This window comes from Mesocricetus auratus, unplaced genomic scaffold (genome assembly GCF_017639785.1).
Source record: "Mesocricetus auratus isolate SY011 unplaced genomic scaffold, BCM_Maur_2.0 Super-Scaffold_6731, whole genome shotgun sequence".
Lineage (NCBI taxonomy): Eukaryota > Metazoa > Chordata > Mammalia > Rodentia > Cricetidae > Mesocricetus > Mesocricetus auratus.
Window position 1 is genome coordinate 9,611,122 of NW_024429185.1, and position 18,829 is coordinate 9,629,950.

The 18,829-nt window shown below is 36.6% G+C and overlaps 1 protein-coding gene across 1 annotated transcript in view; it reads left to right on the plus strand.

The window, feature by feature from the left end:
• Positions 1-18,829, plus strand: part of Tll1 (tolloid like 1) — a 173,062-nt gene that overhangs the window by 133,173 nt on the left and 21,060 nt on the right. The window contains 4 exon segments of the mRNA XM_040742235.1: positions 8,081-8,276; positions 10,054-10,179; positions 13,823-13,983; positions 16,483-16,663. Coding sequence (XP_040598169.1) covers positions 8,081-8,276; positions 10,054-10,179; positions 13,823-13,983; positions 16,483-16,663 — 664 coding nt within the window.

Consider the following 18,829-nt stretch of genomic DNA (forward strand, 5'->3'; position numbering starts at 1 on the left):
TAATGATTTTCTTCATGTTGCCTTATTTCTGTTGTTTCTAGCCCTTTTTATGTGCTAAACACATTTAAATATGTGATAAAATTCTCAGGTTAGGTGACTAAACCAGAAACCCCTGGCTACTTTGATTACATACTAAACCCACTCTTTTTTCTTATTCATTTCAACACTTGATATCAACACTCATCCAAATAATACATTCAACTCTACTCTTTTTTTTTTTTTTTGGTATTTCAAGACAGGGTTTCTCTGTATTGTTTTGGAGGCTGTCGGTCCAGCCTGGCCTCGAACTCACAGAGATCCGCCTGCCTCTGCCTCCCGAGTGCTGGGATTAAAGGCGTGCGCCACCACCGCCCGGCTTCAACTCTACTCTTTCACTTAGACAGTAATGCATAATGATTCTTTGCTCGGAAGTATTGGTGAAAGCATCAGGTTTACACTCTGCAGTGTAAGGTTGTAACATCACTTATATTTAACTAAAGGATTTTGAATCTAAAATAAAATCTGGATTCAGTTGCTGTGATCCAACCTCCTTCCCTTTTCATGCCTTTATTCCTTCTCACTCCTTCCCTGTCAATCACAGTATCTTCCTCACCTTTCACACAAATACGAAACTTTTTCCCCATATGACAGCTTTTGCTTTTAGTGTTCCTCTGATTCTCTCACTTTAGACATTCCTCTTTATACCCTCTCACTTTATCTAGATCTCTGTTTATTTCTTTCCTTAAAATATATATTCCTGTCAGTTCAGTGTAAACCATTCTCTTACACACATTTATCTTTAAACTATCACAAAATTTTGTTCATTGAGATTATGACTAGTTGAATTTAACCTAAGAATCTGTATATGTTTATGGGTTTGCTTTATATTTCTCATTAAAATATCACCAAGAGCAGAGGTCTTGCCTGTGATATGAGTCACTGCATCTTCAATACCAAAGGCTCTGTGATAATGTAAAGTATGGATATAAGTGTGTGAGTACCTGGTGTTCAGTGGTTTAAAATGATAGACCTTTTTGGTTTTTTTTAAGAAGTGCATGAGTTTCAGTTCACAGGCCCCAATAATAAATACCTAAGTTAAATTTAGACTATGGAGGACTTGGTGTGCTTTCTGGCTGAAGTTAGACCAGACACCTCAAGTTCTAAGACATTCAGAAATGGCAAAGACTTAAGTGTCTTGCTAAACCCCATGTCTCCTAGGGGAAGAGCCCAAGCCTGGGTTCACTGAGTTCTGTACCTATTAAAATGAGACCAGCATTGGTGTTGACTCACAGTTGATTTGGGATTTACTTATTAGTTTTCCTACTCAGTAAAAATTATGGAAGCCCCTAATCAGTATTCTATTTAGATCATTTACAGGCACATACTCAGCACCTTGAAGGCACATTACAAGTGATATGCCTTACTAAGAGAATGTGTGTTAGATAAGCCTCATTTAGACATGAGTCATAGCATTGTTGGCTGTGAGTTCAGTGTTAATGAATTGGCAATATAAATTAAAGTATCCTGAAATAGAAATACACTTAAAACAAGGTTGTGCAATGATTTGTTGATACAACATTATTTGACTAGAATCTCACAGAAGCCTAACACCATATTTGCCAAGGAACAATCTGTACTTTAAATTCACATATTTTCAACAACTTTATAGAATATAAGTAATTACAATACTGTGAGTATAAAAAGATCAACTGTACATGTTTTCCTTACCTGTTCTGGAAGGTATTTAGTTTAATTTTTCTTATTACCCATTTGTATGGATATATTTTTGTGTCAACATTCTTTCTTTTTTTTTTTTTGATTTTTACGAGGCAGGGTTTCTCTGTATTGTTTTCGAGGCTGTCGGTCCAGCCCGGCCTCGAACTCACAGAGATCCGCCTGCCTCTGCCTCCCGAGTGCTGGGATTAAAGGCGTGTGCCACCACCACCCGGCTATGTCAACATTATTTCTATGGGGATGGAGTTTAGACATCGGTTTGGTTTGTAGACTCCACATGGTAGATCATAGCTTTCTAGGACCCCAGATTTCTGAGTCCCACAGGCACTGGGCATGCATGTGGTCCTATATACATGCAAACAGTTATGACATCAAACAAAAATAAATAAATTTAAAATGGAAAAAGTTAAATACTATGTTTCCAGTATAAAGATTATATCTTTTATTTTCAATTTTTATTCATTTCATTTCCGTTTTTGAAGACTTCATTCATACTCTAGCTATATCATGCCTACATTTCTTTGTCCCAGCTACTCCAATGTTCTTCCTTCTCTCTCCCTCGTTCATGATCTTTATTTAATTATTATTGTTGCACCACACACACACACAAACATATTTGCACACATGTGTACACAACCTTCTAGGGGTATTTAGCATTGATTGCAAGAACATGTGTCCCTTCATAACTATTTGGGATTGGGCCACCTATGTGGGAGTTCAACCCTTGAGGAAACTGATTCTCCTCTCTTAGCTGTCATTGGCCACCATAGTCTTCATTAAGGGTTGGGACCATGTAGAGTGTCCCCTTTCCATGTTGGCATATCAACTGGTGTTGTCATTATGCTGGTCTTGGTTACATAACCAAATTGTTGTGATTTCTTTCTGTAGTATTAAATACACTATCTAGCAACAGGCACCCTAGGATTCTGACCTTAGGATCTTTCTGTTTCTTCTTCTGTAAAATCTCCTAGTCTTAGGTGTAGTGGCTGCATTCTGAACTATCAAGGTTAGACTTGGGCACCCCATAATCACTTGTTCTTTGCATTTTGACCAGTTATGGATTTCTGTAATTTTCTCTATCCGTGGCAAAAAGAAATCTTGATGAGGGCTAAGATCTACAATTACCTATGGGTATAAAGATAAATATTTAGAATATATTAAGAAACTGTATTGATTTAAGGAATATGACAGTATTCAATTCTCCTCTCAAGATAATGACCCCTCCAGTCAGATAGTTGGATAGCTTTACAGGTTCTGGCCTAAATACCCTTCTATTGAGTGGATCTTAAATGCAACTAGAAGGCTTCTGGTTGTTCTGAGATAAAAGTGCCACTATGATACCATTGAGAATTTCTTGCTGGCATTATTATTATTGTTATATTGATTATTACTTTCTGTCAGTAGCTTGCATAGCACACTCTGAGATTATAAGAGCCAGTCCTCCACCGAGTGGTGGTGGTACACACCTTTAATCCCAGCACTTGGGAGGCAGAGGCAGGCGGATCTTTGTGAGTTCGAGACCAGCCTGGTCTACAAAAGCAAGTTCCAGGACAGCCTCCAAAGCCACAGAGAAACCCTGTCTCGAAAAACCAAAACAACAACAACAACAACAACAACAAAACAGTCCTCTAGGAGGAGGAGGCTTTCAAGTCAGTCTCAGTTCAGTTCCTTCAAGTCCTGAGTGTGTGTTGTCTTCAGCAATATGCTCTCAACTTCAGGTTCAGAAAGGCAACCAGGGACAATGGCAATAGTTCATATTGTTTGGGAGAAGTACCATAACTTCATATTATATAACATAACTTATACACAATGCACATGTATGTATGCATATCTACAATGTATCTAAAGTAAACTCATAAATGCTTCCCTATGTTTTTTTTCAAACTCTTATCTTCTTCGACCTCAGTATTTTCTTTTCTACCTGCCTCCCAACTAAAAAAGAGAAAACTGCAGGCCAATATCTCTGATGTGTAAAGATTCAAAGATCCTCTGTAAAATGCATACACACTATATTAATCAAATTCATGTATAAGTATCAGGAAAAATTGACCTTATCCAAGAGTTGCAGATAAAGTTTGATATAACTGTTACTAAATGTAATAAATCACATAAATGTATTTAAAGACAAAAAAATCACACATTCATTTCAATAGATATAGAAACCACCTTTTCCAATATCCAATAAAACTCCTAGAGGGAATTGGATCCGAAGGAATGTACCTCAACATAGTAATGCTGCATGTGAAACAGATAATATCATTTTAAACAGAGAAACGCTTAAGTCAGTCCAACTAAAATCAGGAACCAGACAGGACTGCTCATTATCTCCTCTACTTTCCAATAAATATTATGTCTTTTATATTGAAAATGTGTAATGGTGGAAAACAAACTTATCGGTTCTGAACTTTCTGTTGCTGTTATGTCCTATGAATCATTTTAAAATTCATTTAGCTTTAGCTTTTACCTCTTTTCAAAAGTGCTGCTGGTTTTGTAGTTCCATTATCTATGGAAAAATTTTCCTTCAGATAAAAACCTGTTGAGATAAAATGATGCCACATTTGATTGAAATCTGCTATAAAGCACTCACTAATTGGCCATCATTTGTACTTTGGAGTGAATTTGTGCCGTAACTTTAGTGTTCAATTTGCTACTTTATTATTATGTAAATGCAGAAGACAATTAGGCATGTTTCTTTATTAATGAACTTTACATAGCAATCTGCAATAAGATGTTAGTTAGAGGGTCTGTGGTGATACCTTGCTCTCTTGTCTGCTGAGATGCTAAAGAGTTAAGGTGTGGCTGTGGCTTGCTCCCTGTCTCTAATGTCTCAACATTTCCATCTATATCTGACTCTGGGTTTTTATTATCTAGACCAGGTAAGAACTCCATTTACAAGAGTCATACCATTTGGTGAGTGTTCTGTTCTGTAAGCTTGTACTCTCAGAATACACTTCTTGAAATCCCTTCCATGTTGATATTAATATGGGGTAATTAGGAGTGATTGGGTGGCATCTCATGAGTGGAGTTGTTAGTGAGGTGTAAGAAGAGGACTCAGTGAGGACACACCCTCTAAGAAGAGCATCATCACAGTTGATGCATCTGTCAGTTTCTTAATTGTGAGCTTGTCAGCCTCCAGACACAAGAGAAACACAGTTCTGATGTCTAAGAGGCAGACACTCAGTCTGTGGTCTGTGGATATTTTTTAAAAAATATGTATGGACCAACACTGGAAATTTTCTCTTCTGCTACTGCTCCTCATAACATCAACATAATAAACTAAGTTCATATGTGATATGGGATTCATTTGTACCACTTAAACTCCTTTTGTCAGCCGTATTATCAGTATAAGATCTTTGAGCACTGTTTTATTTGAGAACTTTTGGCATGTAGCACTATAGCAGGGAATAAATTGGGAGACTGGAAATGTTTACAGAAACAGCTTCAAAGAAATGCCAACAAAAAAGAAAGAAGTAAAATAAACTCCAAGCTTTGCTTTGTTTAGATTGAAATCCCCACATGCATTAATTCAAGTGGGATTAAGTTTGAGGAACTTGTCAGCATGGCTCTACAGCCTGGCTGGCTGATACTGTCCTTATGTAATCCACAGACGTTTAACAGCTTGACCATCCTTGCAGTAAGCTTCAGCATTCTTAACTGTATGTGTGAGTTTTTGCCTTGCTGTTGTGCCTGGAAGAAAGCAATCATTTTGTCTCTTTAAATATTTTTCATTAATTTACAATAAATAGAAATGCTTTGTGAATGTACCTATAACCCAGGATAGGAAGGTGTTAATTAGATTATGTTTTTTATCATTTGCTTACTGCTTTGGGGATGTTCCATTAAGAATATAAACTGGCCAATTATCAATCATAGATTTCTTTACCATGTTTCTCAAAAGCAAAAATGCTTTTAATGTTTTGCCAAGTATATACCATTATGTTATATTGTCTATAATACTTTATCATTTCGATTGCAATACTAATATTTGGTTGTGTTTGCTGTAATTTAAAAAGATGCAGATCGACAGAGAAAGACGCCATGGGACAGAGTTAAAGTGGAGGGCTGTTTTTATTAAGGGAAAAGATATGTAAAAAGGGAAAGGGCGGGAGGAGAGTGGCCCCCATGTACAATATCAGTGGGAGAGAGGAAACAGAGTCAGGGAGGTGGGGAGTGGGAAAGGAAGAGAGAGGAGACAGAGACAGACAGAGACAGAGACAGAGAGAGGCAGGGAGACAGGGAGAGAGAGAGAAATGGAAGTGCCCTTTTAAAAGGGAACATAGTGAATAGGCAAGGATAGTACTCTTAGTGGCAACAACTGAGGGTGTATCCTGTCAGAACTCCAAAGGCAGGCCAGTACAAATGCCTAAATACTAACAGTCTTAATTATATTGCATTGAACTAATATTTAGACCTTGAATTACTTATTACATTTATGAGATATTTTTACTATAATAAAATATATACAATATAACATTCACCCCCATAATCATTTTAGATGCAGCATTCAGCCCTGAAAATATACAGACATAATTATTCCCTCTCCCTCCTCTCCTCCCCCATTCCTCAATCCTCCCAACCCTTCACCCCCACTCCATCCCCCTTCTGCTCCCCAGGGAGGGCAAGCGCTTCCATGAGGGATTTTCAGAGTCCATCACATCATCCCTGGAAGGGCCTAGGTTCTTCCCCATGTGTCCAGGATGAGAGAGCATCCCTCCATGTGGTATGGGTTCCCAGAGTCAATCTGTATGCCAGGAATAAATGCTGCTCTACTCTCCAAGGTCCCACAGATTGTCAAGTCCTCCTCTCTGTCACCCAGGTTCGGTGGGAGGGAGGTCTAGATCAGTCCCATGCTGGCCTCTCAGTCATCAGTCTGGGGTCCATGTGTTGCCCCTTGTTTAGGTCAGCTGCCTCTGTGGGTTTGCCAGCCTGATCTTGTTTCCTTTGGTCATCCCTCCTCTTGACTTTCTTCTCTCAAGGAACTTATACATATTAGTTTAACATACGTAGAGTTGACTTAGATATTTATATGTATGTGGTGACCCTGTGAATATATGTATACCACACGATTGTGGGAGCCTACGTCAGTTAGAAAATGAGAGTTGGAGTGCCCTGGAACTGGAGTTACAGACAGTTGTGAACTACTGTGTGGGTGCTGGGAGCTGAACCAGAGTTCTTTTCAAGAGCAGCAAGTGCTTTTAATCATTGAGTCACCTCTCCATCTTCTTAATTCAACTTTTAACTTTGGCCATATTTATACCCTTCCCAAATAACAGCCAGTAAAATAATCCTTTAGAGTTGGAAAATCTTGAATGTGTGATATAAATGGAAAATTTTGCATTTCCATTTGCCCTTGATGTTGTTACTACCCCAAGTTGATGAAGTATCGTTGTAATTAACATTGGTGGACAAGATTCATTGAATGGGCATTACACGCAGATTTATGTTATGTAAACACCAGCATTCCCTTCACTGATAATGTCTCTCAGATTGGTGATGGGAAGGGAGGAAGCATTTCTGAACACTGTAGATTTATATACACGAGGAACACTCCATTTGCTAAGCAGTTCAACTGCAAACATTTACAATGTGTGAATGCAATTTATATTTCTAGATTATTTGCCAGTACCAGGTACCTATTATTTAATATATAGATAATGTCAGATCTTTAAGTAATTACTAATCAGAATTTCATAAAATTATTGATTTTATGCATTTTTCAGGAAATATACTTTTGTACATAGAAGTATTTAAACTTCCAATTGCAATTAAGAAAACAGGAAATTTTCTATAAAACAAAAAATTCAGCAATTTATAATATGAAGTTAAAAGAACATTGTAAAATCAATTATTGTTTCTTAAGCACTGAAACAATTATTTTTAAAATTTCAATAGTGCCTCTGTTGCTTTCATACTGGTTAGTACTATGATATTGAGAAGAGTAGCCAATATAGCATTAAATTCTTTGTGTTTAAACTTACTAAGTTTTAACCTATGTGACTGTTAATATGAAGCAATGAGGATGTTGAATTTGAGGACAGAGTAGAATGCATAGTTCCAAGATAACCTGGGTTGTGTGACTCAACCAATCAGTAAGTCAGTCAGTCAGTCAATGAATTTAACTCTGTTACCTCTGGCTTATGTTGATGCACTAATCCATAGACTTAAAAAAAAAGATTGTGTTCCTTAGTGTGTAGTGTAACTGTAGTATATCTGTTAGGTTGTTGTATTCATGTATCTTTATTGTGTCACTTTTTATATTACCAAGTCAGTGCTGTGCCAGGAAGAATACATGACTAACCATCTCATTGCACATATCTTACTAATTTGTATTAATGAGCAGATTATTTTTATAAATTCCCCATTGTAGATTGAAAGACATGACAGCTGTGCCTATGACCACCTAGAAGTTCGAGATGGATCCAGTGAAAACAGCCCTTTGATAGGACGGTTCTGTGGTTATGATAAACCTGAAGACATAAGATCTACTTCCAACACTCTGTGGATGAAGTTTGTTTCTGATGGGACTGTGAACAAGGCAGGGTTTGCTGCTAACTTTTTTAAAGGTAACTTGTAAATCTTACAAATGTGAGATTTGTTGATGTTTTATTGTTGCTCAGGGGTAGATGTGACGTTAAACTTTGAGTCTGGCCAAGATTAAATTGAAAGATGAAGTATGTTCTCATGTTATATAGCTAACATGTATTATTAGGAAAAATGAAAGCTAATTTTAGTGCAAAAAGTAACGTCAAATTCATATGTAGGAATTTTATAGGCACTTATTTGAAGTGTATCATATTTGAATAAGAATTTTTAGTAGGAAGAATGAACAAATTTTTCTCTGCATGCCTTTTATAAGATAAATTACCTAATTTACATATGCCAAAATTTACCAATAGGTATATAAGTGTTTTCATTATTTAAACAGCGCAGTTCATTTTCAACAAGATGTAGATAGAGTTTTCTTGAGAAACTTAATATTAATTGTAAATACTTGGTCAATAGCTCAGGTTTATTATTAACTAGCTCTTACAACTTAACCCATTTCTACTAATCTTTGTGCTGCCATGAGTCTCATGGATTTTACCTCTAACCCATTTTGTGTGTCCAACACATTCTCCATCTTGCTGGCAACTCTTGACCCTGCCCTTCCTTATCCCATCATTCTCAGTCTGTCTGACTTTCCTGCCTAAATGCATCCTGTTCAGTTATTGACAAGTCAGCTTGTTTATTAATCCAATCATAGCGACATATATCCACACAATGCACAGAAGTCTTATTTGATAGCAACAAGAGTTACTCAGAAATTCACTATGCAAATTGAAAGGCAGAGAAAGGCATCACTTCAGCTATTATTAAAATATATATTGACATGCTTAAATTTTTTCTGGCTTTGTCATATGTCACAGTGTTAGAAACATATTATTTCTTGTGATTATGCATTAAGTTGTCAAAGTGCTTAATATTTTGCTGATACAAGTCTCCATAAGGTGCTTGTATTTGCATAATCCACAGTAAAATTTTTTCATTCGGATAAAACTATGGAGTACCTTGTCTTTTTTCTGTGTACATTTTAAAATAATGTGTATATATATCTGAGTCTGAGAAAAATTGGACTGGAGTTTAATATCTATAGAAAAAACACCAAAGTATTAAAAGATCTGGACATCTATTAAGGTTCATTTTTTATTTCTAATCATTTCAATCTATTATTGTTGGTATTTGTTTAATGCATTTGTGTGGTGTGTGTTTGTGTGCATGCTGTGTATACACACGGGGTATATGTGTGTACAGAGTGTGAGTGTGTGCACTTGTGCTGGTAATTAAACCCAGGGTTTCTCATATGCAAATCACATATTCTGCCATTCAGCTGTGTGTGTCTCCAGCTTCTAAAAGCATGTTTTGAGGTATATTTAACAAATTATACTGTGAAATCAGTAAGTGATGCTGCACTTTTTCAACTTAATTCCTAAATGTCTCTGGGATTTAGTAATCTCCACTTGCCCTTAAGTTCAGAAATAACACACACACACACACACACACACACACACACACACACACACACACGCATTCACATGTACACATTATGTGTGAGATAAGATGACCTCTAGTTGAAGCAGGTTTGTTTCTAGTCTCTCAAGTCTCTGTCTTATTTTATGGTTGCCACACAATGCATTCTACAGGTCACACAGTAAAGGCTTATTCAATAGAACCCCTTTGTTGAGGAATGAGTTGTCTGTTTTATTCAGAGCCATTATTCACCACAGTATTTTAAAAGGTTTTACATTCTCATGAACAGAGACTAAACACTCTAATTGTTTTGTATCTCTCTTCACTTTATAGAAGAAGATGAGTGTGCCAAGCCTGACCAAGGAGGCTGTGAGCAGAGGTGCCTCAACACACTGGGCAGCTACCAGTGTGCCTGTGAGCCTGGCTATGAACTGGGGCCAGACAGAAGAAGTTGTGAAGGTGGGACACTTTTCTCTCTCTCTCTCTCTCTCTCTCTCTCTCTCTCTCTCTCTCTCTCTCTCTCTCTCTCTCTCTCTCTCTCTCTGTCTCTCTCTCTCTCTCTGTCTCTCTCTCTCTGTCTCTCCTTCTCTTCCTGTCTGTCTCAATCTCTCTGTCTCTCTCCTCTGCCTCTCTGAGTCTGTCTGTCTGTCTGTCTGTCTCTCTCTCTCTCATTCTGCCTCTGACCTCTGTCTCTCACTCTTTCTCTGTGTCTCTGTGTCTGCTTTCCTTTTCTCCTTCAGTGACCACAGCTGACACAAACCTCATGTGGTCTCTGGTTACTAGCATCTACCCATTCCTCCTTTGGTTGTGGGTCCTGCATGTGTTTCCAACTCTACTTTCGCCTATGTCTTGCTCTGTATGCGTCCTTCCACCCACAACCTCATCATCCCCTCAACTGTCTCTTCAGCCCTCCCCGTGTCTGCACATGCTTCACTCCTTCCCACATATCTTCAGCCACACATTTCTCTATGTGTTGACTTCTAATCACATACTTTATGCACAGATCACCCTTGCTCACTTGCTAGAACTTCTCCACATCTTCACAGCCTGGTACAGACATAAGCATTTAACATAAAGCTAAACATATATTTTATGAGTTAACATTTTTTATGGAATGGTATTTTGTCCTGGCTACCAACATTTACTCATTGAAATCTCATATGGGGATTTATGTTACCAGGAACTATAGCCTCTGCTTCGTTACTTAAAGCTGCTTTGTTTTAATTCCTCTTTCTTCATTACATTTAAAAATGTTTTATAGTATGTGTGTACATATTTGTCTCCATACTTATATATGCACTGCATGAATACCTGGTGCCCTCAGCAGATGGATGAGAAAGCTGGGTCTTCGGGTACTGGACTTACATGATCATGAGCTACCATCTCAGTGCTGGGAACTCAATCTATGTCCTCTGCAAGAGCAATAAGCTCTCTAAGCACTGAATAATTTCTCAAGTCCCTTCCTCCATTTCACTGAGGCCTCATCCCTCAGTGTAAATGCAGAGTGTATTGGTTGATCTTCCCTGCAGTCCATTTCTCTTTCAAGATCCCCACAGTTTCATCTTCACAGATATTTACAATTTATATTCATGTAACTGAGAGTTTCACTGCCAAAATGTAAGTCTTCTGAAAGTGAGTCCTTTGTTATTGGCTGTGATTATATATAAGTGCAAAAGCTGGCAAAACTACTTGCTTTATGTTTGATGCTGTGCCCCCTGCTGGCTTAATTTTTTAAATTTACTGCCTTCTTATTTCTTAATAGTCTGAATTCAGACTTGGCTTTCAAGTTTCCATCTTACATATTTAACCCAACCTCCTCTCTGCACTAGATACAGAAATGGAAATAATATAGTTAAGAAGAGAGTGAAGTATTTTAAAGGATCACCATTATATACCAATCCTGAAGGAAAATGACATTTAAGTATTCTTATTGTTATCTGCAACTTCAAGCCAAAATCCTGCATGTCATAGCCAGGTGCTGTACCACTAATTTTGTCACCAAGATTAACCAGACTACTCCTTACATGTTCCTCCTAGAAATAAATATTTTCCTTAGTAGTCATTAATCAAAAACACAGTAAATTTAGTGAACCAGTCACTTCAAGTATTTACTAATATGGTATCAAATACACACATACCTATGTTTACATTAGCATGTAAACAAAACAGTTAATTCAGGCAACTATTGGGCATTTATGAGTTATGTATAGTGTGTGCTTGCTTTATTCAACTTGCCTTGTGATACTCTGACATTGGTAATTTCATTCAGACCCTAGAAAGGAAATATAAACTGTGCCTGTTCTAAAAAATAATTAAATATCAAAGAAAATAATTTGTTAAATGAAATGCTTTGGAATAATATGTTCTCTTTTTTAATACTTCTTTTAGTTTAGGTTAAATGGTCTTGTTTGTCTTAGGCAAAATTGTGGAAAATTAAAATATGGGTTTGGTCTTATTTTATCTGAATATTTTATGTTATCTCTCTATCACCTAACTGTCTATTATCTGTATCTTACTATCATCTATATATCTCTCTATAAATCTATCATCTCTTTATCTCTCATCTATCTATCTATCCATCATCTATTTATCTATGTATCTACTTATCTATCACCTATCTACATATCTATATCTAAGTATCTGTCATCTATCATCATTGTTTTACAGTCACCTGTGTATCTATATGTGTATGTATACGTGTGTGTATATCTTTCAAAGATCTCTCAATCATCTATTTATTGTTATCTACTCAGCTGTCATCAACCAGTTATCTCTCATCTGTCTCTGTATATTTTCTTAGTTTCCACAATTTTATTAACTTCATAATAACAATTTTTCCATTTTTAATTTGGAAACAATCATTTTGCATATCAACCCTCCCATTCCCATTCCCTCTTCCTTCCATCCTCCCATGGCCTAGGCCCTCCTCCATGTATCTGGGCTGATATCGTATCCCTCCATGGGGAATGGACTCCCAAAGTCCATTTGTGCACTAGGAATAAATACTGGTTCCACTCTTAGAGGTCCCATAGCCTGCCCAGGCCTCCTTGCTGGCACCCACATTCAGTCCAATGACCTCCAGAGAAGCAAGGATACAAGGAGGAACATAAGAGTGACATACACTGTCCCCCAGTTAAGTGGAAAAGACAAGAACCCATGAACAAATTGGGAGCATAAGGGGAGGGGGAGGAGGTAGGAGAAAGGGAAGGGGGGAGGAGAACATGAGGGATCAGGAAGAGCAAGTGGGGAGAGGAATAGAGTAGAGCAAGAAAAGAGAGACCTTAATAGTGGGTGCCACTATAGATTTAAAGAGTAATCTGGCACTAGGGAATTGTACAGAGGTCCACAAGGATGACCCCAGATAGGAACCTAAGCAATAGCTGAGAGGCTACCTCAAATGCACTTCCCCTGTAATGAGAATTATGACTACCATAAATGCCGTATTAGAGCCTTCATTCAGTAGCTAATGGAGGCAGAAGCAGAGATCCACAGCTAAGCACTGAGCCAAACTCCTGGAATTCAGTTTCAGAGAGGGAGGAGTAACCAACAAAGGGTCAAGACCACGCTGGAAAAACCTGCATAGACAGTGGACCAGAGAAAGTGAGAAATCATGGACTCCAGTCTGACAGCTGGGGAACCAACATTGGACCAAATCAGGTCCCTTGGACAGCCTTTATCCAGTAGCTGATGGAAGCAGAAACAGGCACTCACAGCTAAGCACTGAGTCATACTCCTGGAATCATAAAAATAATTTTATTTGAACTTTTCATCTTACAGTATCAATAAGATGTTGTAAGATATTTTACATGCATTTAGAAGAGAAGAAAACTTGGACCTGGTTTCATATTATTCACTCAAACTCTGAAGGGATTTTAAATGTACTTCAGCCATAATTTTCTTCATTCCCAAGCCACTGAGTAACAACATGTGGATGGGATTTGATGATAAAATTCTTTTGCTAAAAACTTAAAAACAGAGAATGAGTCTTCTTGAGTTGATAGCTAGGAGCTGTTTCACATTCAATTCTGATATGGTGGGTGTTGAAGGGGATGCGCTTGGGGGGCACCTTCATTAAGAGGGACTGTTTCCTCTTCCCTTCCAGCGGCTTGTGGAGGACTTCTGACAAAGCTCAATGGCACCATCACCACTCCTGGCTGGCCCAAAGAATACCCTCCAAACAAAAACTGTGTGTGGCAAGTGATCGCTCCAAGTCAGTACAGAATCTCTGTGAAGTTTGAGTTTTTCGAATTGGAAGGCAATGAAGTAAGTGAGCATGGTCTCCAGCATCTTTATCATGTTCTGAGATCCCCCCAAAGGCAATCTGGCAATTTTCACAGAAGAAGAAGAATGTGACGCATTCATGTAAATGTCCTCTTTTGTACTCCATTGCTCCTTCTGTCAAGTACTTATAATACTGCTGGTGGATGAAGTGTCTGGGAGATTGAAAATTACCTGAGGGGTTTTCATAATATCTTATATTCTCACAATTCAATAAATAAATATAGAGTGTTTGGGATATGCTTACATATTTAACAAGTGAAAAACAAACAATAATTGAATCAGAACAAAAATATCCACTTACGAGAATGCAGTATAATCCACTTTTGGAAATTGATGTATTTTCAAATGCATGTAGTTTTTCATTGTGAATTGTGCTGATGGTTTTCATACCAAAGTATTAATTTTAATCTAAGAAAATACAAACTTATGTGACCTTATTGTTTCTTTTCAAAATATAGCTTGCTGAACTGAAGGCTCAGGTTTTGGACATATGACCACATTGACAATTGTGAAATCACTTATTTGGAAATGTCTGTGGGTGATGCACAAACACCAGTTTCAGGTAGAATTCAGTGCTTAGGAATGATGGCCAGAAAATCTCAGCTGGAGTTTTGGTTTCACTGGGTTATTTTAAGGACAAGTTTATAAGTGCCTGATGTCTCATTTTTTCTATTCAAGTCCTTTTTTATTCGTTTCTTCTTTTATTTCTGCATTTATATTTAACTGAACATGATCCACACTTTAAGAAATGAGATTTCTCTCCCACTCTGAGACTTGGAATTGATTGTGTGTTGAATTAGCCCTACTACTATCATAATTATTGCTGCAGTTATCAGTTGTGTTAGGAGACACATTTGAATTGACTCATGGTATGAGAAGAAAAGGAGCTGTGTGAAGGAGGAAGGAGCAGAGGTGGTTTTATACAATGCAGCTTTGTGTTCTAGAAAGCCTTATTCTCATTGTATTGGCCACTATTCACAGAACATCTGGCTGTAAACGTGTTAACATATGCCAGAGTTCTTAGACTTAAAATGGTGTTACTGTGTGGAAAGCTGTATCAGCATTTTGTGTTTTCATAGTTTGATAGCTTAACTGTTTACAATAAAAGGCCCAAGAAAAACATTGACTTAGAGAATATTAAAGTTAGTCAAAACTTCATTATTTTATTCTCTCTACTTAGATCCCAGGAGAAAGTCAATAATAAAACTCTTCAGAATCTGAAGCATTCTTTTAGAATGGGATTCTCTCACAACAAATGTCACAGTCTAACAAAGTGTTCAGAAAAATTACTTCATTCTTCTCAGTAGCAGTTTGTTTATTTAGCACCTAATTAATATCCCCCCTAAAAACAGTGATTGGAGTTGACATATTTCAAGGTACAGATCATGCCCCAGGGTTCAATCGTATGCATTGTTAAGCCTTGCTAATTACAAGTTTATACAGTAAAGTTGTTCATGCAAGATGCATTCTGCAGAATATTCTCTGTTAGAGTTTGGGAAAAATGTACTGTGGAAACATCTGCTAGTGGCCATAAAATTGCTTAAGAATACTTGGCATTTGGTTTGGTCCTTGCATTTTCCTGATGCCAGGTAAATAAATCATGATCTTACTTCATTTTGTTACAAAACCATGGCTTATTCCACTGAAGAGATTTAGCATTTGTTTACAATCCCATAGAAGTCCTACAGAGTAACTTACAGTACCTAACCCTGAAGGAAATGAAGAAACCGGAGCCTTCTAATACACTTTAGATACAGGACTTTATTACGACACATCATTGTCTATCTATTCCTTGGAGTTACATGGTTGCTGTTTGATATGTAGTGTCATGATTACAGGATGCAACACTGGTCTAAACACAACTCTGGGCTGTTAGCCCACCACAAGCACATGTATGTGATAAGTTCACCTTTGTACATGTTTTATAAAATATTCTGAACATAGGTTTTTTTTTGTTGTTGTTGTTGTTTTGCTTTTATTTTCCTCACCAAAATGGAAAGGAAGACTTCTGTGGTTAGGGGTCATTCCAGGACAAATATAGCATGGATTTTTATGATTTTTGTCATCGGTGTTAGATAAGACATGGCAAATGCGGTCACAATTCATCCAGAAATTTAAAATAAAAATAAAACAAAGGTAGCAATCATAGCTTATCTTCTTCCCATAGATAATATCTTTGAACAAAAGTTCATCTTAATTTTCCTCATGTTTTAGTATTTTTAAAAAAAAGATATATGATATGAATCTCACAAATAAATTGATGCAGGCGTGTGCCACTCAAGGAGAGTTTCCACAGTAAACTTCCTGAACTTTCATACCTTCTGCTCATAGTTGATTACTGCTGGATTTGTTTTTTATTTTTGTGTCAATCCCAGTAGGACTACCATAGGACTACCGAATAAAAACCATGTCAGGTTTCTCTAACAAAAATGTCAATCTTCTGGTTCTGTCTAATTGGTGATCATGACCGTGTTTCTTCAGGTTTGCAAATATGATTATGTGGAAATCTGGAGTGGTCTTTCCTCCGAGTCTAAACTGCATGGCAAATTCTGTGGCGCTGACATACCAGAGGTGATCACTTCCCAGTTCAACAACATGAGGATTGAGTTCAAATCGGACAACACTGTATCCAAGAAGGGCTTTAAAGCACATTTTTTCTCAGGTATAAATATGGACATGTTTGTATGTGAATTTCTGTCTTTCAGTGTGTACTGATTTTAAATGCTCTCTCTTCCTGTAAGTTGGCATATGTGAAATGTCTGAGTTAGGTTTAGCAGCTTGATTAATGCAAATAGTAGTATTTTCATAATAAAGACTTGGATTAAATGCTGTTTCCAAATAGTAGATCATATATATGTTTAAATATTATATAAAAGACTGGTACAAGGGCTACAATATTTTCATATACTATTTCCTAAGTTTGCTTGCTAATAACGACACCAGACTTGCCTAAACTGGCAGATTTTCCAAATAATATTTATTGCATGAGAAAATGTGATCTCATTTGAGCACTAAATTTTCCCCTGTTTTATATTTCTTTCATATAGTAGGCCCAAATCAATGTCATGTTTTGTCTTGTTAATACATAAATCATTATAGTAAGTATAGAAAATGAATTTATATTATATATTTTATATAGCTTTCAAATGAAATATGGAAATGTAATCAAAATTATGTTTTATATAGACATAACATTACCTAATATTCTATGGTTTGTCACTGTGAGTAGACTTTGAAATTAATTAAAAGTACATTTTCATATAAAAAACTGAAATATAAAAATATGCTTTACTTTATGCATATATATATGAGTGAATCTTATTTTCTCAGTTGCAGTCTCATTTTTTATATAACTATTCTTCTGACCTTCAAAAATAGATTGTAATACACTTTACCATAGAAATCTATTCTGCCTATGTAGCTAATAACCAAATTAACATAACTGAAACCCAATTATGTTTTAACATTAGGTAATTTGGATTGAGTCTATTTATGTCACCTTTTCTCTGCTTAAAATTAATGAGATCTACAATGTCTGGGGTTTGCTTGTAGTTTTCGGTGTAACTGAAGTTAATGGTTTATGAGCTCCATTGAGTTCCAAGTCAGATAGAGTGAACTCAAAAGTCAAGGGATCATTTCTCCCTTGTTCTTTTTCCCTCCTCGCACTCAGATTTAATTACCTTTTAAATGTTATTTTTGAATCATTCATTTAAGATTTATATTATTCAAAGTGTAACTTAAATTTTCTAGTCTAATAAAAGGAAGACATTTCAGACCTATCTATTTAGTAAATGTTGTATATATTGAAGTTTGTAAGTTATCTAGTGGTTAGGTGGGATAACCCTGCCTGCCTTAGTGTTGTCTAAATATTTAGTTTAAAAGTCAAATTTATGAAACAAATGCATTATATAAACCATCCAAAACAACCACAATCTTTTATATCACTTTAGATGTACATTTTATCTAAAATTGTTTAAAAGATTTATTAAACAAATCCTGACTCCAAAGTATCTTTAATTCTACAGATTTTCAGTAAGTTTAAAATTCACTATGTTACTTTGGACCGGGCCATGCTTTGTGAATTGGAGAGCTATACTGCTGAACAGTAGCATTGGCGTGTAAAATCTCACTGTTTCACCCTACCCACATGGATGTAAGAAGTCACACAGGGCAAGATCAGGCAAATATGTTTGCTCTGTGAGCTTAGGGACATGGTCGCATCCCTTGGCAGCATCCATAATCAGTAATTCGCCATAAAGTAATTCCTTAATACAATCATGTTCAGGAAGTAACTCTGATATTAGTATTTATGCCACTCCTCTGGTGAAAAACAGCATATATAAATTATATGACTTTACTTAACTTTGATAAAAGTTTATACAAGATTATTATGCCGAGTGGTGTTGCTAAATGTGCTGAATAATTAAGATCAAAAGGCAACCAAAGTGCCAACTCTGCTATTGTGTTCATTTGTGAATTGAGACATCTGAGGAGTTAATTACATTACTCCATGTGACAGTGAATTGACTCCTTACTTGATCTTCGTCTGCCAGCCATTTGCTTGACCATAAGAGTCAGCCATGACCTTGGCATTTGGCATTGATAATGTGTTACACTAAGCATCTTTAGGGCATAAGGAAAAAACACACTTGATTTTCTTCAATAGGTTCCCACTTGGTAAAGTTCAATAATTGTTAGAGAGAATAATGTACCAAAGTTCTCTTTTGGATTCATTGAAAGGTCTTATAAATCTGTCAGATATGGGTTTAATGTATTTTGGATTTTTATGTATGATTGGATTTACTGTGCACCTAAATTCTCCAGTCTT